General features: G+C 34.2%; 1 protein-coding gene across 1 annotated transcript; it reads left to right on the forward strand.

Annotated features, from left to right (window-relative positions):
- The first annotated feature begins 863 nt into the window (after positions 1 to 863).
- MTO1 (mitochondrial tRNA translation optimization 1) lies at positions 864 to 27,020 on the forward strand. Its single transcript, XM_051997269.1, has 12 exons — positions 864 to 2,569; positions 5,026 to 5,225; positions 5,822 to 5,939; positions 6,512 to 6,801; positions 7,289 to 7,401; positions 10,403 to 10,593; positions 11,465 to 11,595; positions 15,676 to 15,880; positions 15,967 to 16,138; positions 22,247 to 22,365; positions 24,197 to 24,357; positions 26,335 to 27,020. Exons 1-12 carry the CDS (start codon positions 2,167 to 2,169, stop codon positions 26,494 to 26,496), a joined length of 2,265 nt encoding a protein of 754 aa, XP_051853229.1. The 5' UTR covers positions 864 to 2,166; the 3' UTR covers positions 26,497 to 27,020.
- Positions 27,021 to 27,056: the final 36 nt, after the last annotated feature.

A 27,056-nucleotide genomic window follows, 5' to 3' on the forward strand; every position in this document is an offset into this window, starting at 1 on the left:
ACATTCAGTTTTAAGACTCTATATGGCATCACTACCCACAATTTAAGAAACTAGGATCTACAGCACTGGAGAACATGAGACAAGACAAGCCTGAAGCCTGAGTCCCCAGGTGGCTGATACAGCTGATACCTTCTGTGAAGAAACCACATGTAGTCAGCTTGTATAGGGCTGATGTATGGGGAAGGCAGAAGATACAAGTAAGCAGATTGAATTCTGGTAACTCCCCAAAACAAAGACAGATGGATAGGCTGCAGGCCTCTTTTCTTTCTTTTTTTTTTTTTTAAGTGCAAATTCCACTTTTATTTGGATTTTAAAGCTTCTGATGGACAAAATTCATAATGTATACATATTAGAAAAGTGAATAACACTTTAAACCCTTTCAATATAGCAGTAAGGATTAAACGATTTAACTAGATTTAAAAGCATTTAGGCTGAAAAGGCATAAATATCAATTTAAAGGTTTTATACTTTTTTTTCTCTTGAAGGGTAATGAGTATCTGTGTAGGAAATGTAAGTAATGGCTTTCAACCAGCTGAATGAAAATACAGAAACTAGCTTTATTCTATTTTTTTTTTTACTTCATAAATAAACCTGATTTTATTCCATACAAGTCTGCATTTTCAAACAAAAATAACACTGTTATTTAGACCAACATATTTTCCACAGCCATACCACACCACAGGAAAAAAAAGTGGTTATTTTTTTTTTAATCTCTTAATTTAGACATTTGTTGTTAGTTATGAAATTCTAGAATGTAGATATCAAATTCTACTTACTAAATTTTTAATGATATTCACCATAGAAATAAACAATTCTAAAATAAATTCATACACACAAAAAATAAAAACCTTGACTGGGCCCACAAAGTAAGTTTCTACTTCTCAGAAACCCCAATTCTGCTTAAGTTTGACTGTCAAGTGGAACTTGAACTGAAGCTGACTGAATACAAACTCTTTGAGAGCAGCAAACTCTTTTGAGAGCAGTTTGTCTTTGCATCTCCAGTTCCTACCGCAGCACATGGAGCAGACATTTATTAAAGATTTGCCATTTGAATGCCCATCAATTGGAGAATGGCTGAGTAAATTGTGGTATATGAATGTTATGGAATATTGTTGTTCTGTAAGAAATGACCAACAGGATGAATACAGAGAGGCTTGGAGAGACTTACATGAACTGATGCTGAATGTAATGAGTAGGACCAGGAGATCATTATACACTTCCACAACGATACTGTATGAGGATGTATTCTGATGGAAGTGGATTTCTTTGACAAAGAGACCTGAGTTTCAATTGATAAATGATGGACAGAAGCAGCTACACCCAAAGAAAGAACACTGGGAAACGAATGTGAACTATTTGCATTTTTGTTTTTCTTCCCGGGTTATTTTTACCTTCTGAATCCAATTCTCCCTGTGTAAGAAGAGAACTGTTCGGGGTTCTGCAAACATATATTGTATCTAGGATATACTTTAACATATCTAACATATACAGGACTGCTTGCCACCTAGGGGAGGGGGTGGAAGGAGGGAGGGGAAAAATTGGAACAGAAACGAGTGCAAGGGATAATGTTGTAAAAAAAATTACCCTGGCATGGATTCTGTCAATATAAAGTTATTATTAAATAAAATTTAAAATAAAATATTAAAAAAAATATTTGCCATTAATTGACAGGATGCTAACTAGGGCAAAAGAGAGAGAAGTTGACTGGCTATAGTGCTATTAAGGAAGTGGAGAATGTTGTAATATCTCTTAAGAGGAATATAGACATTTAGATATGTAATTAAACACACACAGAGAACTAATAATAATAAAGAGCTCACCAGGAGCCAGGGATGTGGAGAGGGCAATGTATTATTTATGTACACTATAAGGGGAAAAGGAGGGTCTTAATTTTTTTTTTCTTTCTGTTATCATAGAACCCTCTGACAACACCCTTTCCAGAACATGGGGAATTAAAAAAAATTTTTTTCTTAATGCAACATTTCAGTTTCAGGTTACTGAAAAACACAAGTTTATTTAACTGCTGATGAAAGATCAAAAATCCCCTGTCTTACACCCCGACCACACACTAAGATCTGGGAAAGGGGGGAGGAAATCATGTGAGAACAAGCTCAGGAACACGTGGTTGTGCCCGCCTCCTCTACCTCCTCCTTTTTCCTCCGTCCCATGGGGTACGGGACCATTGGAGGCGTAATGGGACGGGTTCACGGCGCCCTAAGACCGCGCGCGCCACGTCACGACGTCAGTAAAGATGGCGGCCCCCTGCAGTCTCCGAGTACTATTCGGTCGCCATTGATTTTGAGCAACTGCAGTGCCCCCGTCACGGTTCTTAACAGGGGCGATTTCTGCCCCGCTCTCACTATGCTCCCCTTAGGCCATTGGAGTTGCCGGTTAGCGGCTCGCCTCAGCAAACAGCCCCTACCGATATCCCGCTCTTACGGAGGCCCTGCAGTGCCACACTACGACGTGGTGATCATTGGCGGGGGACATGCGGGGACAGAGGCGGCGGCGGCCGCGGCTCGCTGTGGCTCCCGGACTCTGCTGCTTACGCACCGCTTAGACACTATCGGTAGGAGCTGCTGCGGGGAAGGGGCGGGGCTTAGATGAAGGGCTCCGAGTGCGCCTGCGTTTCTCTTTCCCTTTCCTCCTCTCCCTCCTCCAGTGGTCTCCCACTGGGTGCAAGGGAGGGGCCTCAAAATGAAAGGAGAGGACCAGAGGAAGTTAGGTCATTTGTTGAATTAATGTTCTAGCCGAATGAATGCGATCCGTTGTACTTCCTGAGAGAAAGGGAGAAACAGCCCCTTTCTATTTAATTCTGAGCAAGTCTCTTGACTTCCCAGGGACTCAGTTTCCTCGTGTATAAATGGGAGGGTTGGATGAGATGGCCTTTCCAGCCTTTTAATTTTTTTTTTTTAAATCATTTTGTGCCCTGGACTCTTTTAACAGTCTGGTAGAACCTGTGGACCTCTTCTCAGAATGTTTTTAAACACATGAAATAATTAGGCAGAATGAGAAAGGAAATCTGTTATATTGAAAATCAGATTATATATATATATATATTTTTTTTTTTTCCAAAAAGTTCAAACAACCTGTTAAAAAACTCTTGGCAATATTTCACTCTTTTCTGAGGTGTTTTCCGCGTTCTCCCTAATGAAGTCCTTCCTGACCCCCAGAGCAGGAAGTGTTTATCTCTCCAGGCACTGACAGCACTTTGGATGGTTCATCTGCATTTATTCTAATGATTCTAATGTTTATTAAGGTTTCAAATCTTGTTATTGTAGTTGTCATTCCTATTATAGTTACTTGTACCTCAATCTGACTCCTTATTAGATTGTGGAATTATTATAGTTACTTGTGCCTCAATCTGACTCCTTATTAGATTGTGGAATCCTTGAACACAGAACTCTTATACAATTTTGTATTCCCACTGTTTAGCATAATTCTTTGCACATTTGCTAAATTGAACTTTATGAAACCTTTCTAGAGATGTAAAGCTATAATTTCCATATTTTAAGCTTAATCTTTATGTTGTAATCATTGTATTACTGAGTTAGAATAGGAATGTAACTTCCAAAAAGGCTTGGGTTTCCAAAGTTGTGTGTGAATCTCTGTGTGAATCAAAAGAATCTTTTGATAATTTAGCTAATGGTGCTGTAACATCGTCACTTCTTAGGACTGAAAATAAATTCAAGGTTTTGGTCCAATTTCTTTAGATGAAAGGATGAATCACAAAAATCTAGAGATAAGCAGGCTTAATATTGAATCATTAGTGTGATGTAGTTGCCAGAAAAGCTAGTAATGTCTTACTACTTAAAAGAGAGACATTGCTTATAAGAACAGAGAACTGATTGATTGTCCTTCTACATTCTGCCCAACTCAAATATTAGAAGTGATATATTCACTTCATTAATAATTTGGGGAATATACAGAGGAAGGCAACCAGGTTATTGAAGTAGAGTGCATTTTATAGAAGATACAGTTGAAGGCATTAAGCCTCTAGAAAATAAAATTGGAAGAATGGAAGATAGGGAGGGAATATATTTACAATGTATGTATTTGAAGGCTGTCATTTGAAAGTGGAATTAAACTTTGTTTGACCTGAGTAGAACTATGAGCAATGAGTAGACATTGCAAAGAGGGGGTTTTAGGCTTTTGTCAGGAGAAAAAAATGCCTAACAATTGTCTGAGAGTTGAATGAACTGCTTTGGGAGGTAGTGGGTCCCTCATTGGAGATTTTCAAGCAGAGGCTAAAAAGGAATTCTTGATAAGTATCTTATAGTGGGGGGGTTCTTTTTTCCATAGGTGTTAAATTGGATGGAAGTTAACATGGATCTTTAAAAATAACTAATTGGGTTTCTCCCTTGCTATCTAGCATTTGTTTTAGAATGTGTCCATTCCCTTCACTATGCATATCCCCCATGTTTGCCCACTGTTACTGTATGTTGTAGTTGTTAATACCTAGGCATTTGCATTAATTGGAAAAGTTACATAAATAGCTTGAATTATTAACAATATAATTATATATAAATTCAGGTTGCAGTACAGTAGAAAGAACTTTGGGCCTGGATTCAAATCCCACCTCTGAAATTTAACACTTGTGTTGCCTGAGGCAAGTCACATTTCCCAGGGCCTCAATTTTCTTAACTGTAAAATGAAGATGATAAATTAGATGGTCTTTTGAAATTTCTTTTACTTCTAGATCTATCTGTTTTGGTAATCACTAGTATCATAAGAGTTGTTAAGAAATCATTATCAGTTATCATTGTGGAAAGTTAGTCTGCTTGTTCACAAAAGAGGGTTAGGAAAAGGAATTGGAGAGGAAATCTGGGAATTGACAATATTTTTCTAAAACCGGAAGGAACATCAGTAACAAAAACAACAAGAAAGTTTAGTTAAATATGAGAAATAGTAGTTATTTAGTTTTTAGTATATTGTTGACTTGGCTTTCATTTACATTTCATGGGGATGATTACAAAAGTAATGGCATTTTTTTTTGTTTTTTGTTTTGGTATGTTCTTTTCTCAGGTCAGATGTCTTGTAATCCTTCCTTTGGAGGTATTGGGAAAGGTCATTTAATGAGGGAAATAGATGCCCTGGACGGTCTGTGTTCTCGGATCTGTGATCAGTCTGGTGTACATTATAAAGTACTGAACCGATGTAAGGGACCAGCTGTATGGGGTCTCCGAGCTCAGATTGATAGAAAACTTTATAAGCAAAAGATGCAGGTGAGATTTAAATAAATGCTTTTGACATTGTTAACCACCTCTTCCTGGACACCCTTTCTCTCTTCAGGGTGTGTGTGACATCATTGTCCTCTCTCCCTTTTTCCCTCCCTCTTCCCCTCTTTCCTTCCCTCTCTCTGTCTCTGCCTCTGTCTTTCTCTCCCTCCGTTCTTCTCTTAACTGTTTCACAATCCCTCAGTCTTCTTTGATAGTACATCATCTATTTAATGCCCTCTTACTAATTGGTGTTTCCTAGCCTTCTGACCTGGGCCCTCTTCTGTTTTTTGTTGTAGTTTCCAAAACTCAGTTCAAATAATCATTTCTACATGAAACCTTTCCTATTGCAAGCAGGGCAGTTAGTGGCCCTTCCTCTCTTCCCCTCAAAAATTCCACAAATTTACCTTGTATTTATTTTGCATAGCCTTGTTTATGTTCATGTTGTCATCTTGAGGTCAGGATCGGTTTCATTTTTGTCTTTGTATTCCTAGTGTCTGGCATATAGAGATGGACTAATAAATGATTATTGATAAAGGAAAAAATGAAATTGGTGAGGAAACACTTTGACTCAGATTTCTCAATCATTTCTTCTCTGTTGGTAGGAGGAAATCTTGACTACACCTCTGCTAACTGTTAAAGAGACAGCTGTGGAAGATCTTCTTCTTACGGAACCAGACTCAGACCACCCTGGAAAATGTCGTGTCAGTGGTGTTGTGCTAGGTATATATTCGATATAGGATATTTGACAGTGTCTATTTTTAAAGCTATGAGTTTTTGTGGTTATTTTAGCTGTTGTTTGTTTTAAAAGAAAACTTGGATTATTTAGATTCGTTACATTCTAACTTCTATTCTAGCATAGGACTTTTTAATCTTCTATAATACATTCTCCTTTGGCACTCTGATAAAAACTTATGGACTCTTTTCTCAAAATAGTGTTTTTAAATTTTAGTTAGGTGTTAATGAAAATAAAGATGTGATTTTTTTTTTTCCTCATCCAACTTCACAGAGCCTCTGAAATCTGTCCACAGATTCTGGGTGTCTGTAGACTCACTCAACAAATTTGGACTTGTTAACAAAGTAGAGCCCAGTTACAAATTCAGTATCTATCTCAGATTTCTAGAAATCTGAAATCCATTTTTAAAAAATCCACTAATCAGATGACATAGAATAGTCACCAGCCTGTTTAATCTTTGGTAATAATTGGAACAAAGATAATTGATTTTGTTCTCTCTTTTTCCCTTTCTTCCCCAATTCCACCCCCCCCCCCTTTTTTTTTTTCATAAATCATCTAGAAGATGGAAGCAGAGTGTATGCTGAGAGTGTTGTCCTAACTACTGGCACATTTCTGAGAGGAATGATTCTAATTGGATTGGAAGCATATCCAGCAGGGCGCCTAGGAGATCAGTCTTCTATTGGCTTGGCACAGACTCTGGAAAAATTGGGGTTTGTTGTGGGAAGGTTGAAGACAGGAACTCCACCCCGAATTGCCAAAGATTCTATTAATTTTAGTATTCTGAATAAGCAATTGCCTGACAACCCATCTGTACCATTCAGCTTTCTCAGTGAAGCAGTTTGGCTTAGGGTAAGAATTTTCAAAGCTATGATAGTAATTGGACTGCATTAGAAACTTTTTTGGAGGAGTCTTGGTAGCTAAAATTAAAGGAAATCATTTCATATTTTCTAATTTCAGTCCAAATTTCTTGTTTAAAGTATAAGCAACAAATCTTCAAAAGGATTAATTTAGAAAAAATTAGCCCCACTTTTCTTAAAATTATATTAATTCCCCATAGCTTTCCTCATCATTTCAGTTTTTTAAAAATTATGTTACACATTTAAAAGTTGAGAACTTAAAAAATGAAGGTTTAGTTTCTGATCATGACTCCTAATATTATGTGACTTAGAATAAACCTCTTTCTCTTTGGAATTAAAAAAAGAAGTTATGAAGTTTATTCTTCATAGATTTTAATATCAGTAAAAAACTTGTATAAATCATCTCATAATTCATAATGATTAAAACAAAAACTAAAGGTTCAAAGTAATTTTGTAACATCTTATGGGGTTTTTTTTAGCCAGAAGACCAGCTACCATGTTACTTAACAAATACCAACTCAAGAGTTGAACAAATTGTTAATGAAAACATTCATCTTAATACTCATGTGAAAGAGACTACCAAAGGACCCCGGTAAGAATGAACTATTCCGTTGGAGGGGATGTGGGAAAACAGGGACACTGATACATTGTTGGTGGAATTGTGAACACATCCAGCCATACTGGAGAGCAATTTGGAACTATTATCAAAAAGTTATCAAACTGTGCATACCCTTTGATCCAGCAGTGTTTCTACTGGGCTTATACCCCAAAGAGATACTAAAGAAAGGAAAGGGACCTGTATGTGCCAAAATGTTTGTAGCAGCCCTATTTGTAGTGGCTAGAAGCTGGAAAATGAAAGGATGCCCATCAATTGGAGAATGGTTGAGTAAAGTGTGGTTTATGAATATTATGGAATATTATTGTTCTGTAAGGAATGACCAGCAGGATGAATACAGAGAGGACTGGCGAGACTTACATGAACTGATGCAAAGTGAAACGAGCAGAACCAGGAGATCACTATATACCTCAACAACGATACTGTTTGAGGATGTATTCTGATGGAAGTGGATCTCTTCGATAAAGAGAGCTTTAATTGATCAAAGATGAATAGAAGCAGCTACACCCAAAGAAAGAACACTGGGAAATGAATATAAACTGCTTGCACTTTTGTTTTTCTTCCCGGGTTATTTATACCTTCTGAATTCAATTCTCCCTGTGCAACAAGAGAACTGTTCGGTTCTGCACACATATATTGTATCTAAGATATACTGTAACCTATTCAACATGTAAAGGACTGCTTGCCATCTGAGGGAGGGAGTGGAAAGAGGGAGGGGAAAAATCGGAACAGAAGTGAATGCAAGGGATAATGCTATAAAAAATTACCCTGGCATGGGTTCTATCAATAAAAAGTTATTTAAAAAAAAAAAAAAGAATGAACTATTCTGACAATATGCCGAATAACTTATATTTTTAATATATGTATTTTTAATGTAATAATATAATAAAAAATTATTTTTAATACAAAATTTCAGAATTAAAAGGGACCTCCTTCAGTAGCCATGCAGTTCTGCCCTTACTCAAAAAAGTATGAGTTTGGGTTATAGATTATGAGCTGTAGATCTCAGTATATCTAGTAAGTGATTATCTGGCTCCTACCTGGAGACTTCTAATTACAAAACTTACTGCCTCAAAAAGCTGTTCATTTCACTGTCATATCAAACTAATAGTTAGGAATTTTATCCTGACAAGCTTAAATTTGTCTTTTTGCAATTTACTTATTCTGCCTTCCAGAGTCAAACAGAACAATTCTGATTCCTCTTCCAGTCAGTCAACAAGTATTTATTAAGCACTTATTATATGGCAAGAGCTGTGCTAAGTGTTAGAGAATTAAAAAAAAAAAAAAAAAAGCAAAAGACAGTCCTTGCCCTCGAGGAACAGCTCACAGTTTAGTAGGGGAGAGAATAAGCAAACATATGTGCAAACAAACTGTGTACAGGATAAATAGGAAATAATTTTAAAAGAGAAGGCACTAAAATTAAAAGGGGTCTAGTATCACTGGAATCCAGTGGGGCTTAAGTTGTAAGACTAGAAAGGTGGGTGGGGAGAGCAGGAAGCTAGAAGGAAGATATAAAGGGTTTTGAATGCCAAATAAGATTTTGTATTTGATTCTGGAGGTCATAGGGAATTTATTGAGTATGGAGATGACCTGGTTGGATCATGTCTTCCACATGATAACCCTTTAAATAGTTGAAATACATGTCAGTGTTCTCTCCACTCCCAATTCTCAAATCTCCTCTTTTAGGTCTTTCAGTTGGTCCTAATGTGGCTTGAGGTTGAAGCCCTTCACCATCCTGGGTGTCCTTCAGTTTATCAGAGTATTGACTAGAACTGGACATGATATTCCAAATATATTCCAAATATTCCAAATAAGGCAGATTGCAATATTCCTGGAAGTTATGTCTGTTTTTAGCTATTGTTTCATATTAACTTTTTGGCTGCACTATTGCACTGTTAAATTATTTTAGCTTTCAATCTACAAAAATTTTTAGATCTTTTTCAGATAAACTGCTATTGAACCACACCAATCCTATATTGTACTTATGAAGGTAATTTTTTTAAATAAGATGTGATATTGAATTCATTATGTATTTTAAAAGAAAAGCAAGATGTTACATAATAGATACTTGTAATTTGATATTTAATCCTATTTTCTATTCATCTAAATATATAGAAATACTCATTTTACTTGAGATTAAGTGTAATCATCTTTTAAAATGCAACCTAACAATTTAGTCTGTCAAGATAATAATAGCAATAGTTTTGCAAAGTGTTTTACATGTTATCTAAATTGGTCTTCACAACAACCCTCTGTAAGGTAGGTGCTTTTATAATCCTCATTTTATGGATAAGCAAACTGAAGCAAACAAAGTTAAAGAGATTTTTCTCAGGATCACAGAGATAGTATCTGAGTTGAATTTGAATTCATGTTTTCTTGATTCCAACTCTAGCACTCTATCCACTGAGCCCCCTATCAGTCCTATCTTTTTTGGAGCCTGGCTTTCTTACCCATTTTTAATCCCTCCTTCCATATTTGGGCAATCTGAAAATTTGGTACACTTGCCTTCTATGCCTTTATCCAAGTGCTAATAAAAATGTTATATAGCACAGGTTCAAGACCAAAAACCAGTGCTTTGGGGATATTTTATTGGAAAACTCCTTCCAAGTTGACATTGAGCTATTAAAGAATAATCTTTAATTCAGCCATTTAATCAATTCTGAATGAATATAAGTACACTATTGCCTGGTTTGTCTGTTTTTTTCTAAAAGATTAGCTCAAGAGACTTGTTAAATGCTTTGCTAAAATCTAGGTAAATTTTGTCTTTATAGCATTCTCTGATTTACTAGGTTAGTAGCCTTTTCTAAAAATGAAATAAAATTAGTCTGCCCTAATCTATTCTAAATGAAGCTATACTAGCTCTTTTTTATTGTCTTTTTCCTTGTCTAGTTGTTTACTTAGTAAGTTATTGAACCTTCTTTTGTACTATTGTTAGTGTTGGCTTTTCCTTCATTTGTTTCAAATTTTCTATTAACAGATACTGTCCTTCAATTGAGTCAAAGATTTTACGTTTTCCAAACCGTATACATCAAGTGTGGTTGGAACCAGAAGGAATGGATTCTGATCTCATCTATCCACAAGGGCTTTCTATGACACTACCACCTAACATGCAAGAACAGCTGATCACATCTATCAGAGGCTTGGAGAAAGCCAGGATTGTACAACCAGGTACTATGTTATATTTGTCCTTCCATGCAAGTTTAGCACTACTTAACTTGATAGTGAATCAGTCAATAAGTATTTATTAAGCATCCATTATTTGCTCTAGGCCCTGGAGATTCACAGGTACTAAGAATGAAATAATCACTATTTTTTAAGAAATTTAAATTGTAATGGGAAGACAATAAATACATATATAAGTATATGCAGAAAAAATATAAAGAAAATAAATACAAGGCTGCTAAGGAGAGGATGATACCAGTTGTTGGGTTAGGAATCAGAGAAGGCTTTAGGTAGAAGATAATATTTCAGATGTGTCTTGAGTGAAATGAGGGATCCTATGAGGAGGGAGTAAATTCTGGGATAGGGAATAGTCATTGCAAAAACCCACAGAGAAGATAAGAGTATCATGTGAAAGGGTCAAAAAATAGGAGTGATGTACAATAAGACTTTAAGTTTACTCAAGTTTAAGTTGACTCAAGGTTTGAATAGATTTAAAAGCTAAACTAAGAAGTTTACATATTATCCTTAAAGCAATATAGAGCCAGTAGAACTTATTGAATAGGGCAATGACATGGAAGAAAATCATTTTGGCAACAGTGTATAGATGGCTTAGAGCAAGAGAAACCTGCAGCAAGAGAACCATTCAGGTGCCCTTGATGAACTTTTGAACTAGAGTGGTAGATGTGGAACTATAGAGAAGAGATCATAGTTTACATCACTTCTTATAGTCTGGAAATAGAAAATTTAAACATCAGACTATGTCCATAGAAGTATTCTGTCTTGTTTTTGATGAATCGTAACAATATTTATTATGTCGTTTCTGCTTTGAGGAAATCTGGTGACATTACTTTATCCTTGTTGCTTATTCTTTGGATAGGTTATGGTGTTCAATATGATTATTTGGATCCCCGTCAGATCACTTCTTCTCTTGAAACGCATTTGGTTCAGCGACTTTTCTTTGCCGGACAAATAAATGGTACTACTGGTTATGAAGAAGCAGCCGCCCAAGTAAGTGGCTATATATGGAATGTAATGGGACAGCATTTGATGGATCATAGATTTATAGTTGGAAGGAACCTTGGAAGAAATTCCTCATTTTGTAGATGAGGAAATTAAGATTTAAGGAGAATAATCTTGCCTAAGGTCACACATAATTAGTACCTGAGGTAGGATTTGTACTCAAGTCCTTATTCATTAAAGGCTACAGTATTTGTAGCATTAGGCTATGCTTTAGGGATTGTAAACAAAAGCAAGCAAGGTAATTCCTGCTCTCAGGGAGCTCACATTCTAATTAGGGGAAGAAACACATACAGAACAGTTGAATTGCAGGTCAGATGGAAAGACCAAATGTAGTGGTCCCTAATGTGCAAGGATGGATGACAAAGTCTTTAGCTTATAATGGCAGGTCAGATAGCAATACCTGGGGGCTCTAAAAGAACTGTTGGAAATGAAATATTTATTCAATGTGTTGCTAGGTTGGGGAATTATAGTGACAGTTACTGTCTATTTTATTGTTTCCAGAAGAAGTTGAAAAAATCTATCAAGGCAAGTCCACATACTTTCATAGTGATTTTACTGCAACAGGGGAACATAGCAGAAAAATATGTTCAGATTTAATTAATGAATAATAACAAAGGCTTGTAGATGATTCAAAAGACAGGACAGTATATATTCCAGGCAGGACCTTGATAGGTATAGTCAGGGACTTTGAGCCCAGGAGTACCAGGAATAACATCATACATCCCCACTGACCCCGCAAGCCTTGGGTTCTGCTCCTACCTAGCTTTTGCAGCTATCATTCAGGGAATGAATTCTTGTGGAGATGCATCCTGGCACCTGATTCTATAGATACTGCAGCCACTGCTTCTTTAGCTATTGAAAATCCAGAAAAGAAATTTCTCACCACCAAAGTCCTTGGTACCACCACATAATTAAACATATAGCAGATAAGATTTTATGTGGAAATAACATTAAAGAGAATATATTGCTATCTTCTTTGCTGCCATACCATAGGAGAACCATAATGTTTTTATTTCTGATTTGAAGGTGAAACCTTATATATATTTTTGTCACCCCCTATTTTAATACAAATAGAATTCTTTAGAATAGACACTATTTTGCTTTTCTTTCTGTATCCTCAGTGTTTAATACAGGGATTTTCACATGATAAATATTTGAGAAATGTTTTTTCTTTCATTCATTCATACTAAGGAGTCTCACATCTGTGTCATGAATATTTCATTAAGATGTTTTAAAGAACATAGAAATCATATAGAAAATTTAATTGACCACATTTTTAACAAAAAGAAATCAACTAATAATGATGTTCTATGTATACAAAGTCAGACTAATGATTAATTGCAATGGAGATAAAAATCACTTAAATCAGAAGAAAGGATACATAAAGAAGACAACACTAAAATCTGACTTAATCAAAAGAGTTGCAGTTACTAAGGAAGTTAGGAATGGAAAAAGGGAAAGATATTGCCTTTACTACTTCCTATAGGATTTTAACTAATGTAAAACAGATGCCACAACAAAGTTTTCAAAAGGTTCCTGAAACTAACCTAGCCAGCAAATACTTGATTTCATTGCTAGAGGTAAAAAATAATGCCATTTTTAAGGTATAACTATGTTAGTAAATCATGGAGGAGAACGTTAGATGATTATGAGCAGTATTGCCTCTTTAATATCAAAAAGCAATGGAGACAAATTTTGGTATTAGACTTAATTGAGTTGATTCCAAAATATTTATAGACACAAGCTAGATAAGGACAACAAGAACACAGAAATTATAACATATTTGTCAGACTTTTTGTTATCTATTTTCAGTATCATAGTTAACAGCCAACTAGCACAAAGTCGTGACCATTATTGACCTGAATATTCCCTGAAAGAGAGTGGGATACTGTTGAAAGTCTGGGAAAGAGAGAGCAGGACATAAATGTAAAATCCCTTCCTCCAGTTCTTTGCTGATACTCTCATCCCTGTCTGCAAATGTGTTTTTCAGAGGAGAGCTAGAATACTGAACTTATTAAAAGAGCTGAAGAAGATTCTCACAACCCTGGAATTGTTGTATTTTGTTTTTACCAAAGTTTCTCATCAAGTCCTGCCTGAAGGACATTCCCCTTCAATGACCAAAAAGCAAAAAACAAACAACTGTTCTCTCAGAAAAGTTCCAAAATAACAACAAAAAAAGTTCTAATAGCAACAGAAAAGAAAGAAGAGCCTAATGCTCATTATGTTATTACTTCTTTTTCTGGGGCACCAAGTACTTAAGATGCTTGATATACCTTCTCAAAACAGGAGATGACTATATTTCTGTTGGAACTATTGATTTCAGGAAAGAGTGGTTAAACTAGACCAGATTCAGAGAAAAAGAAAAAATTTGTCTGAACTGAAGCAGAACAAAGTAAGCAGAACCAGGAGAACATTATAGAATGTGACTATAAAATTATAAAGAAAAATTTAAGAACTCTGACCAATGCAAAGACCAATCATTATCCCACAAAACTGGTGATATATAAACATGATAATGCTTCCCACTTCTTGGCAGACAGGTGATAGAATAGAGTTATAGAATTAGACATACATTTTAAAGTAGAGCATGGATATGTTTTGTATGACTATACTTTGTTGTTAAAAGCAAGGAATTTTATTTGGAGAGAAGGAAGAAGAGAGTTGGGAAGAAATTATGGGATAGTAAATGTGATGCTAAAAAAAGAAGAAAAAAAAGAATGTAAATGAATCATTAAAAAAAGAAGAAAGCAGATGAAAAATCAGATGAAGCTATATAAGCAGAAAAGTATTGATTGTCCCATGTTATATTTGAAATATACAAAAAAGATCCAAATTGCATGGTTATGGTTTCATAGATATTACTCATTTTCTATTCTATACAAAAGGAAATTTTTTTATTTGCCAAATTCATAATAATAAAAAGTTATTTTTTAAAAAATTAAAATGTCTTGGGGGCAGTTAGGTGGCATAGTGGATGGAGCATTGGCTCTGTAATCAGGAGACCCGAGTTCAAATCCAATCTCGGATACTTAATATGTTCTAGATGTGTGACCCTGGACAAGTCATTTAACCCCAATTGCCTCTCAAAATTAAAAAAAAAAATCACTAAAAATTAAAATATCTCAACAAGATATCCCAAATGAATAGAAAAAAGATCACAAAAACTTATGAAAAAAATGTAATTAGTAGAATACCAATAGTTACAAATTCCTATTTTCTCTTCTTTATAAAAATGATCTGTACATGTGCTAAGAGTATCCTTGATTAAAATGAGAAAGGACTATTTTGCTAACATTTTTTACAGCAGACTGAACCTTCCTTTATATTCATACAGTTGACCAAAAGGTGTAGAAAATAGAAGATTCTGTTATGTTTATTGTTTGTTGTTTACAGAAACCTTTCAACTCGGTACAGCAAAGTTCAGCCTTAAAGATTCTTTTCCAATACGTAATTACAAGCATGTGTGAATATTCCTTCATAACACCACCACAGAAATAACTGAAATCAAGTGAGTCAAAAAAACAGGGAGACATATGTTCCACAAAAGTATTACTGTAGTGGAGAATGTAAAGTCCATCTGGAAGAAAGGGGTCTTTACCAAGGGTCTACTACAACCCCTGAGATCCTTTAATATGCTTTGAGTACAGGAAATTGAGACTTCAATAAATTAAGTGACTTGTCCTTCATCACACAGTTGAGAGATACACAGTGTGAGAGGCAAGTTTTTAATTCCATACTTTCTTACTTCAGATTCTACTATATCCATTATGTCACAGTGCCTTTAACAGAATTGTACTTCTAAAATAGAAAAGAGAAACAATGTGTTTATCCTTTCTCATCTTAAATTATATTCTTTTTTTTTTTAAGTTTCACTTAAGTTCATTGGCACGCTTTATGTTATTTTCTTACATTATTAGGCTTTGATCTTCTTTAAATAAGACACATTTGTAGTAACTTCACAATTATTCTTATAACCTTTCAGTTTTGGGTTTGTATGTGTGTGTGTTCGTGTGTGTGTGTGTGTGTGTGTGTGTGTGTGTGTGTGTGTTTGTGTGTATATGTGTGTAGGGAATAATAGCTGGAATCAACGCCAGTCTTCGGGTCCATGGCAAACCTCCATTTGTCGTTAGTCGCACAGAGGGCTATATTGGAGTCTTGATTGATGACCTTACCACACTGGGTACCAGTGAACCATATCGAATGTTTACTAGCCGAGTAGAGTTCCGTGTCTCTCTCCGGCCTGATAATGCTGACAGCAGACTTACTTTCCGAGGTAATTATGTCTTTTCCCTATGACTTCTTTACTTGACATAAATGACTTTTAAAAACTTATCTTGATCCTCTGTTCTTTTTTCCCAGGCTACAGTGAAACTGGTTGTGTATCACAGCAGCGGTATAATCGAGCTTCTTTGATGAAATCTTCTTTAGAAGAAGGAATTGCTGTGCTGAAATCTCTCCAGTTTTCTGGCTACAAATGGAAAAAAATGATTCCAGAAGCCCCAATAAGCACTATTAAAAGTAAGCCTCAAAGGTAAGAGTTTGAGTAGAATTTCTTGGTTTTGACAGTATTCAAATAATAATTATTAAAAAAATGTGAACCTTTTTTGCTGGTTTCTATTCCTTCTTAGGAGAAAAGGAAATAGAATATCTAAATAGACCTATTTTAGAAAAATAAATTGAACAAAGCATAAATGCGCTTTTTAAGAAAAAAAGCACCAGGACCAGATAGATTTACAATCTGTCAAACATTTAGACACCAACTAATTCCAATATTAAATAAATTATTTGGAATAATAGATAAAGAAAAAGTCCTACCAAACTTCTTTTATGAAACAAATATGATACTGATATTTAAGCCAGGAAGAGCAAAAAGAGAGAAAGAAAATTATAGATTAATTTCATTAATAAAAATCCTAAATAAAATACTAGCTAGGAGATTTCAATAATATAGTACATTATGACCAAGCAGAATTTATACAGTTTAATAGAATGAAAACTTTTGACATAATTATGTCAATAATAAAAGTAACACAAATCCTATAAATCAATAGATGCAGAAAAAGATTTTGATAATGTGTAATACTTTTTTTTTATTAAAGCTTTTTATTTTCAAAACATATATATGGGTAATTTTCAACATTCACCCTTATAAAAGCTTGTGTTCCAATTTTTTTTCTCTTCCTTCCCCTCACCCCCTCCCCAACAAGTAATCTAATATATGTTAAACGTGCAATTTCTCTATACAAATTTCTACAATTATCATGCTGCACAAAAAAAAAATCAGATCAAAAAGGAAAATAATAAGAAAGAAAACAGCAAGCAAACAACAGAAAAAGTGAAAATATTATGTTGACACTTACTTCTATTAAAATACTTTAATCCCTTCTTGATTACCATGTCCTTGACCTTTCTTCACCATACACCTCTTTATTTTATTTTTTTCTTGTAAATGTCTGTGAAATATCCTAAGATTTATTCAATGGATGGAGCAGTAAGGTTAATGCACTTCACAAATCCACTAACAGTACATTAGTGTATCAATTTTCCCATATCTCCTCCAACATTTATCATTTTCCTTTTTTTGTCATATTAATCAATCTGATAGGTATGAGGTAGTACCTCAGGGTTGTTTTAATTTACATTTCACTAATCAATAATAATTTAGAACATTCTTCCTATATGACTATAGATAGCTTTGATTTGTTTTGATTCACTGCTTTTGATCATATATCAATCAGAAAATGACTTGTATTATAAAATTGAGTCAGTTCTCTCTATATTTGAGAAATAAGACCTTTATCAGAGATGCTTGCTTTTAAAAATTGTTTCCCATCTTTTTGCTTTCCTTCTGATTTTGATTGCATTAGTTTTGTTTGTGTAAAATATTTTTAATATAATCAAAATTATCATTTTTACGTCTTATAATGTTCTCCATCTCTTGTTTGGAGACAAATTCTTTCCTTCTCCATAGATCTGACAATTTTCTTGCTCCTCTAATTTGTTTATGGTATCTTCCTTTTTGTCTAAATCATATACCCATTTTGACCTTACCTTGTTATGTGGTACAAGATATTAGTTTATAACTAGTTTCTACCATACTGTTTTCCAGTTTTCCCAGCAGTTTTTGTAAAATAATGGGTTCTTGTCCCCAAAGCTTGAGTCTTTGGGTTTATTAAACAGAAATACTATAGTCATTTATTATTGTAATCTTGTATACCTAAGTTGTTCCACTGATTCACCATTCTATTTCTTATCTAGTATCAGATTGTTTCCTGATTATCACTTGATAATACTGTTTGAGATCTGCATAATTAGGCTACTTTTCCTCTCTTTTTTTTTTTTCCATTAATTCCTTCAATATTCTTTGCCTTTTGTTCTTCCAGATAAATTTTGTTATTTTTTTTAACTGTATAAAATAATTTTTGGTAGTTTGGTATGGCACTACATAAGTAAAGTAATTTAGGTGGATTTAACTATTTTTAAATATTTGTAAATAATAATGACAACTAGCTTTTAGATATTGCTTTAAAGTTCACAAAATACTTGAAATAGTTTTACTTGAGCCTCATCAAAAAACCTCTAAAGTAAGTATAATTTCTATTTTACAACCAAGGAAACTCAGATTCAAAGAGTTTAAATGACTTGTGATCAAACAGTTCAGTATCAGAAGCAGGATTTTAATTTGTCTTATATTTCTAAATTCAGTACTCGATTTTGTCATGTTGCTTCTTAACTTATGACCTTTTAACAGTTTCTGAAACATAACATGTCTATTAATCTCTCTCTCATTACCTTCTTCTCCCTTCCACCTTGAACATTTTTTTAAATATGAAAAACAAATCCCTTAATACACAGTTACTTAGTCTAGCAAAAGAAATTCCCATATTAGTTATGTCCAACATTTTATGTCTCTTCATGTTGAGGAAATAAAATTTTTACCTTTAATCTTTTGGACCTTTGATTTATCATGACATTGATTAGAGTTCTAAAATTTTGTTTAGATCATACCTAACCATTCTGTGTTGGGCCTTCTGTTTTTTTCTGTATCATTTCATTTCATGATCTCATCATTTCCCATGAATTAAATTATCTCTATATTGATGATCCCTGGATCTACTTCTAGCCTTACCCTCCCTGTTAATCACCAGACTCACATTGCCAGCTGACTTATTAAACATCTTAAACCATTCAAACTTTGCTGCTTGCTATTTTCTGTGCCTTTTCACAAGCAGTCTCACACCTTAGAGTCATTAGTTTTCTTTAAGCTCAGCTGCTACCCTCTGTTAGAAGCCTTTTCTGAGATCCTTAAGTTGTTAGTGATCTCCTTCCTCACATTACCTTGTATTTAATTCTTCTTTTTACAAATTATATCCTCCTGTTAGAATGTAAACTCCTTGAAGGCAGGGACTGCAGTGTCTCCAGCATCAACATTTAAGTGTCTTCCACATAGTACTATAGGTGCTTAATAAATGTTTATTAAATTAAATTTGTTGAACATAATTATTCTATGCTAATTACCACTTACATAGCCACAACTATCTTATCTACTTACTTGTATCCAGTGCATCCTTTCTTCTCCACATAGTTCCGAAATTGATATTCCTCAAGTGCAGGGATAGATAGTGATATGTTGTTGCTCAGTCATTTCAGTAGTGTCTGACTCTTCATGATACCATTTGGGGTTCTTGGCACAGTTACTGGAGTGGTTTACCATTTTCTTCTCCAATTCTTTTTACAGATAAGGAAACAGACAAATAGGGTTCAGTGACTTTCCAGAGGTCACACAGCTAGTGTCTGAGGCCAGATTTGAAATGAATCTTCCTTGCTCCAGACCCAGCACTATATCCACCACAGTACCTACCTGCCTCCTAATGGTGTCATGGACAAGCTTTGCTGGGTTTCCCCTTGTCTTTAGGATAAACTGTAAGCCCTCCAGTTTTTAAAGCCTTTAACAATCTGACTACCACTGATTTTTCCAGGTCAATCACATATTATTTCCATACTATAAACTCTTACCAAGTTAACAAACTTGACATTCTATGAACTTTTTGCCAAGAAATGCCTATCTTCACTATTAGAATTGCTTGGAATTTTTTCACTCTTCATCTCCTTTTATTTTAAAATATATTTTTATTGATTTCTTTTGGTTTACATCTGCTAGATTTCCTCCTGTATCTCTCCCCCTTCCAGAGAGTCATCTCTTATAACAAAGAATTTATTAAAGAGAAGAAAAATTCAACAAAACTGAGTAATACATCAGAAAAAATCTGTTACATGCAATATTTTATATCGATGAGTTCCTCTGCACCCATCTCTGCAGAGGAACAAAGGAAGATATTCTTTCCTATCTTTCCTTTGAGATTGTTTTTCTCTTTATAATTTCACAACATTCATCATTATATGTTTTGTTGTTTTTATTTACATCATTGTAGTAATTGTATGTATTGTTATTCTGACTCTGCTTACTTCACTTTAATTCAGTTCATGTAAGTCTTTATATGCCTTCTGTTTTCATCTATGGTTTCTTGTGACATGGTAAATAATCCCTGACTCTCTCTGAGACTCAGCTCTAATCTTGATTCCTCTAGTTAGGGGGAATTCCCCCAGTTGTTAGTCATCTCCCTCCCAAATACAGTTCATTCATTAGTTCATTTGTTCTCACAAAGGAGCATGACATCAAGGAGGTGTTGTCATGACTTGCAAGTGAATTGGATGTAAATAAGGGAGGGCAGTGCAGGGTCACCTATTCCACTGTCTCCTCCAGAGCCATCTGGATCCAATGGCCAGATAGAGATCAGGATGACTGGAGATGATCTTGGATGCAGTGGGAGACCTTAACTTTTTTTAAGCTAAGGTTTTTAACAGATCTCAGATTGACTGAGGCAATACCCATTCAGTGATTAAGGCTAGGAGAAAGCCAGGCAAAAAATGGCCTGTTTTAGCTAGTCAAAAAAACAAAACAAAAATCAGTCTAGTATTTTTGCAAGCTGTGGAATTAATTTCAATCCAGGGGATTCTCTTTATTCATCTGCATATCAGGTGTTCTCTAGGAGATCAAATTTCTACAAATCCATCATTCTCTCAAAAGGAGATAGAAACCTACACTTTATTTTTTTTTCAATTTCCTTAATTTTATTTTATTTTATTTTTGCATGTATTTTTTTAATTTTTATTTAATGTTTACTTTATATTGACAACATTATCCCTTGCACTCGTTTCTTTTCCGATTTTTTTTTCCCCTCCCTCCCTTCACCCCCTCCCCTAGATGGCAAGCAGTCCTTTATATGTTGGATATGTTGCAGTATATCCTAGATACAATATATGTTTGCAGAACCGAACAGTTCTCTTGTTGCATAGGGAGAATTGGATTCAGAAGGTATAAATAACCCGGGAAGAAAAACAAAAATGCAGATAGTTCACATTCGTTTCCCAGTGTTCTTTCTTTGGGTGTAGCTGCTTTTGTCCGTCATTTATCAATTGAAACTTAGTTAGGTCTCTTTGTCAAAGAAATCCACTTCCATCAAAATATGTCCTCATACAATATCGTTGTCGAAGTGTATAATGATCTCCTGGTTCTGCTCATTTCACTCAGCATCAGTTCATGTAAGTCTCGCCAGTCCTCTCTGTATTCATCCTGCTGTAAACCTACACTTTCTATTCCTAATCCCAGTATAAGAAATTTGTCAGACAGATTATCCAAAATATAGCTTGGGGGTGTGGTAGGATCAAGTGAAGTTTTTTGTATATATCCTTAAGAGGCAATGTGGTATCATGGATAGAAAGCAGGGAAGGAAGATGTGGTTTCAAGATCTACCTCTTGCACATATTGATTGTAAGCTTGTACAAGACATTTGCCTTTCCAGTGCTTCAGACAGCTCTCTCTAACTTAGCTGCCTTGGTAGATAAAATTCCCTATATCAGTGAAATTCCCTATCTCCTAATTCCAAATCCTAGCATTTATTTATCCTAGCAAAGAGTAGGTGCTTTAGTAAGTGTTTGTTGATTGTATTTTTAAAATACATATAATAAGCCATAGCTCATTTCTTCATGGAATTTTCATCCTAATGTGAACCATCTTATTATGAATATATAATATTATAGTTCACATCAAATTTTAGTGTAAATAAAAATGTTTTCTGTGTTGTACTATTATTTTTTATGCTTTGTTTCATTCACCGCCAAAAAGATGGAGAGAATATTAAATGGGAAAAGAAAAGAGCCACAGTGGTCATAGGGACCCAGAGATGGAGTCTACAGTCTAGATATATGCAGTAATGATTTTGTCAACAAAGCAGCTCAGAATTCATTAACTGCATTTATATTAATTTTTAGAACTTTTTGAAGCTGCTGTTTTCTTTCATTTTCTACTAAAAGAGGAACCTTTCTGCTTTCATTCCATTTAGTTACTTCAACAGTGAATTTATTTGGTTCCTCCAGTCAGTTGCATTTTTAACATGACTTTTAGGTGGAAATTTTTTTTTTCTAAAATTTATCAAAGAGTTGGAGAAAATAAGAAGGTGATGTTATTTTTAGATACACTAGAGAATTCTTTCCATGGAGGTAGTTAATGGATTCTGATTCTTTATCTGCTTCATATGATTTTGATTCCTTTGATAAATAAACATTTCGTTATTTGTAGCGCTTTGGACATTTTGAAATATGAAGAAGTTGACATGGCAATGTTAGCCAAAGTTCTTCCAGAACCCTTGACAAAGTTTGCTGAATGTCAGGAACTAATGAACAGACTGAAAATAGAAGGTAAAGTATATATGTCTGTTTTCCTAGGCTCCTTAAACACAGAAACTGTTCTCACTTTTCCTTTGTTTCACCAGGCACCTTGAACAGTGTCTGGCAATAAATGTTTAAGAAATATTTATCGACTTTAAACAGCTTCCAGCCATGGTATTCTTTCTATAATCTTTCAGGGTCTTATTATTCACTGGCATTTGTTTAATGTGGCTCAATTTAATATGATAATATAATGAAGTTAAAACTCACTTAGATGATCATATTCTGCAGTCTTGCCATCTATATTCCTCTGAATCTCAATATATCTTCATATAGTATTCACTGCTTAAAATATTGAGTACCTTAAAAAAATAGCTTTTTTTTAAAAAAGCTGGGAAAAAAGACTGGGAACCCTGGTGCTTATATAATATGGTTCTGTCATTAATCTGTGTGTTATTAGATTATACTTAGATATTATCTTCTCCCTAAAATGAGGGATTTCCTCATTTTAAATTATTGCAACAGTCCAGCAAATAAGTGATAAATACTACCTTCATGAAAATACTGGGGCCTGGTGACCTACGTACATTTGCCATTTACCCTGAGTTGTCGCAGAAAATTAGTCACCGGTCAGCAACTTTTCTATTATTAAAAGATTTTTCTTTCCTTAAAAAAAAGCACTGGTCCTGAAGTCAGGAAAACTTGAGCTCAGATTTAACTTCAGACATACACTTGACATTTACTGTTGTGTGAACCCTATGCAAGTCACTTAACCCTGATTGCCCCACAAAAAGAAAAATTAGAAACAAAACTAGAACTTAGGTCCAGTATTTCCCTACATGTTGCTTCTAGATACCAAAGGAAATCTTAGTAGCATTTCTTCCATCACTATATATTTATTTTGAATGCACACACAACACATACATATATCCATACCCACACACATACACATATACTTATGGACAAATGCTTGTGCATTTTACTAATAATCCAGTCAGTTTAGTGATAGGGACAGTTAGCATTCAAATTTTTATCTTGATTATGGTATCAGAATACAAATTTTTTGGAGATGATTTCTCTTCTTTGGATAATAGAGATCTGCCAATAAATTGGACTTTATAAAAGGTTTTCCAAATTTATACTTCCAAAAGGAAAAAAGAATACTTACTATGACAAACAGTTTACACAGCTGTAATAGTATAATCGCTAAGCTTTTTGTTTCTATACTGGTAATTGCAGACTTCAGGAGAAAATCTGCCTATTCCTTATCATCACCACTAGATGTTTCCAGCTGACAATTTGTCTTTTCCCATCCTAAAATTAATTCACAGATTGGTCTAATTACCAGCCCCTTTCCCTGTTGTCTGTAGAACAAATAAAATGTCCTTTGACTTCACTTTTTTTTATCTTCCTAGATATTCCAAGGATGTCAAGCACTTAGCGGTTGACTAATTGATTACTTAGTAACTTCAAAAGTATATGTATGTTAGCTGCAAATTTAGGTTATTAAAAATTAGTGAATTTTGCCTTTAGAACCAACTTCAGAAAAACTTTGATGGAGATGGGCAGATCATACTCACACAAAATTCATTTTACACTACTTTTGTATGCATCATTATTGTAAAAACATTGATTTATAGTGAAACTCAAGGCTCTGGAATATAAATCGAGGAACTGAAGACACTAACAAGTCTTTACATTTAGAATAAATTTAGAATATTTAGAATAAAATCTATTTTTACAAATCTTTGTTAATTTGTTAATTTTGGTTTTGATCCCTGCTTTCTTTTTAAATGACTATGATATACATAATATCTCTATCTGTACATAACATAACTTTTCTGTTTTCCTTCTTCACCAGCCACTTATGAATTAAGTCTGATTCTTCAACAAAAGGAAATAGAGGAAATTCGACGAGATGAAGCCCTTCAGCTCCCAAAAGATCTGGATTATTTGACTATCAGAGATGTTTCCTTGTCCCAAGAAGTTCGAGAAAAGCTACATTCTAGTCGCCCACAAACAGTAAGTGGCACATGAGAGGACTGTAACGTATAAAGAAACGGAGCATTAATTTTGTCATGAGTATCAATATATCTCAGACTATGTCATATTTTTGTTGTGTTCCTTTATTTTTGTGGAGCAGAAATTTGAACAAAGAATTTCTACCCAAGAAAGAATTGTGACTTAAATATGCCTTTTATCAGGAGTCCCCTGTGTCATTTGCCATCTCTTCAAAATAATTTGTATACAGAGTCTAAAAGAAATCTGATGAAAGTGAGTGAGTAGGAGGCAAAACTGATTTTTGATTTGGAGTGCCAGGTCCTAATTCTTAATTTTTGTATGACTTTTTTGTATGTTATTTCAGTTTCCCTGGACTTCATTTACTTTGTTTGTAAATAAGAGATTTGAACTTTACCTCTAAGGTCCTTTACAGCTTCAATTGCTGTGAACTTACGGAAATGTCATTTGGGAGGAGGGAATATAAAAGGTATGGAATTATTCATGGTAATAGTTATTGATAATTTCAGATGAAGGGCAAGAAGATCTGGATGGATTTTAGACCTGTTTCCCAAGTATATGGGTTTTGTTATTTTAGGCAAGTTACTTCATCTCCAAGTGCCCCCAGACCACTCTATAGAGTTTCAGAGCAGAAGCTGCCCTGCTTTAACCATGTAGAAATTTTCACCACAGGAGCTCCTTGTAACAAGTGAAAAAAAACAGGTTCTGTACCCTCATCATCTTCTTCTAATCACTGAAATCAGGCATTCTATAATAAATGCCTAGCATTTCTATTAAATTCTGGCTAGATTTCCCTGGGAGAAAAACTATAGAACAATGGTATCAAACTCAAATAGAAACTGACTTAGAAAACCTCTTATTATCTACATTGCATTGTATTTTTTTTATTTATTTATTTTGGATTTTTAAATTTATTTTGGTAAATTTCCCAGTTACATTTTAATATTGTGGTGGTTTTTGGGGGTCTAACTCCAGATAGATGCTCTAGAAAATATTTACCACAGACAGACTTTTTTCCTGAGCTTATTGAAAAAGGGAATATAATGAATATAAGAGATATAAATACTGTTTATGCTCTAGATTTTATGAACTGATGACATTTTCAGCAGTTCTAATGGTTTTTAGCCTATCTACTTGTTAGATTTATTATTGTTGTTAGATATGGCATCTTCCTTCAAACAGTTTAAAAGCAGGAATGGGGAACCTTTTTTCTGCCAAGGATATTTATAATATCTTTCACACCCATACAAAATTATCAACTTATCAACAATGTCATTTAGCAGGTGACCTAAGGGCCAGACAATTCTCACCCCTGGTTTAAATTATATTAGGGTGAGACTAAACAGCAAAATGAAGCACACCAGTGCCTCTAAACTCATCCTCACTGTTTTTTCTTTCATATCATATAAAGAAACAACTGTTTAATCTCGCTCAGACCTGTAGTGTGATCATTTATTTTTCCATAAAATGGAATCATGGCTATTTATGTTTTATGTAGCTAATTTTGCAAGTATTAAGTATTGGGTTTTATTGTTAGCGAGTTCACTTTAAAGTTTTTCTGCTGCTTCCTTGTTAGTGTTTGTTATAATTGCCTCTAAGCAGTTAGTTAATTGTATTTGATTGGAAAAATATACTCCTTAGTTGGTGGTCCCTTTTTTTACCATGGAATTACAGATACCATGGTAAGGCATAAAGTCCTAGGCCTGGAGTCAAAATGTATGTTCAAATCCAGCCTCACAAACTTACTGGCTATGTGATCCCGCAAACAAGTCTTAACTTCTCTTTGCCTCACTTTGCTCATCTATAAACTGAAGATAATAGAACTTATTTCCCAGAATTGTTGTGAAGATTAAATAAGACAATATTTAATAATTGTTAATTATTGTTAATAATTAATCTTAATAGTAAGTACTTTGTAAACTTTAAAGCACAGCACTTATGATCATGGCTTTATATTTATTTATTCTTTTCATTTCTTAGATTGGAGCTGCTAGTCGAATACCTGGAATAACTCCTGCTGCTATTGTTAATCTTCTAAGATTTGTAAAGACTACTAAACACAAAAAGGAATCTGTAGATAAACTGTCTCTAAATGATCAATACTTAAGTAAGACAGATAGACTTCAAAAGATAGAATTATAGCATTTTATTTATAGAAAAATTTCTGAAGGACTACTGAACCAATTCTGTAAAGCAATATATACATATACACTAATGTTAACATGTCTAACAACTATCAAAATATAATGTATATGCTTTACTAGATCATTGTGGAATTGTCATTATTTCAAGAGAAGAACCAAAAAGTATTCTTTCAAAAACTTGAATTATGGTTTTGAAGAAATAGTTAAGAAAGTATTAAGGAAAATTGAGGAGATTTACATAAATTACTGTAGCATGACATGAACAATTTATACAATGTCAGCAACATTATCAAGAAATACAACTTTGAAAGATTTTAAAACTTTGATCAAAGCAATGCCAATGGTGGATCCAGAGAATTGAAGATGAAGCATGTTATCCATTTTTTCACTGAATGATGATAGACTGAAAATGCCTAATGAGATATGCATTTTTGAACACTGTTAACTGTTGTTAACATTCATGTTGTTAACATCCATGTTTCTATTTTCCCCATTATTAAAAAGAATTATTTACCTACTGTATTGATTTTAAGATCTTGAATTAGATGAAATTATTTA

The sequence above is a fragment of the Antechinus flavipes genome, chromosome 4, assembly GCF_016432865.1.
Source record: "Antechinus flavipes isolate AdamAnt ecotype Samford, QLD, Australia chromosome 4, AdamAnt_v2, whole genome shotgun sequence".
NCBI classification, from domain to species: Eukaryota; Metazoa; Chordata; class Mammalia; order Dasyuromorphia; family Dasyuridae; genus Antechinus; species Antechinus flavipes.

Excerpts from the sequence above, each read along its gene's own strand:
- MTO1 (XM_051997269.1), top strand. The coding sequence starts at position 2,167 with ATGGGGTACGGGACCATTGGAGGCGTAATGGGACGGGTTCACGGCGCC. Across the intron at positions 2,570-5,025 it reads GCACCGCTTAGACACTATCG|GTCAGATGTCTTGTAATCCT; the intron begins GTAGGAGCTGCT and ends TTCTTTTCTCAG. Across the intron at positions 15,881-15,966 it reads CAGCAGACTTACTTTCCGAG|GCTACAGTGAAACTGGTTGT; the intron begins GTAATTATGTCT and ends CTTTTTTCCCAG.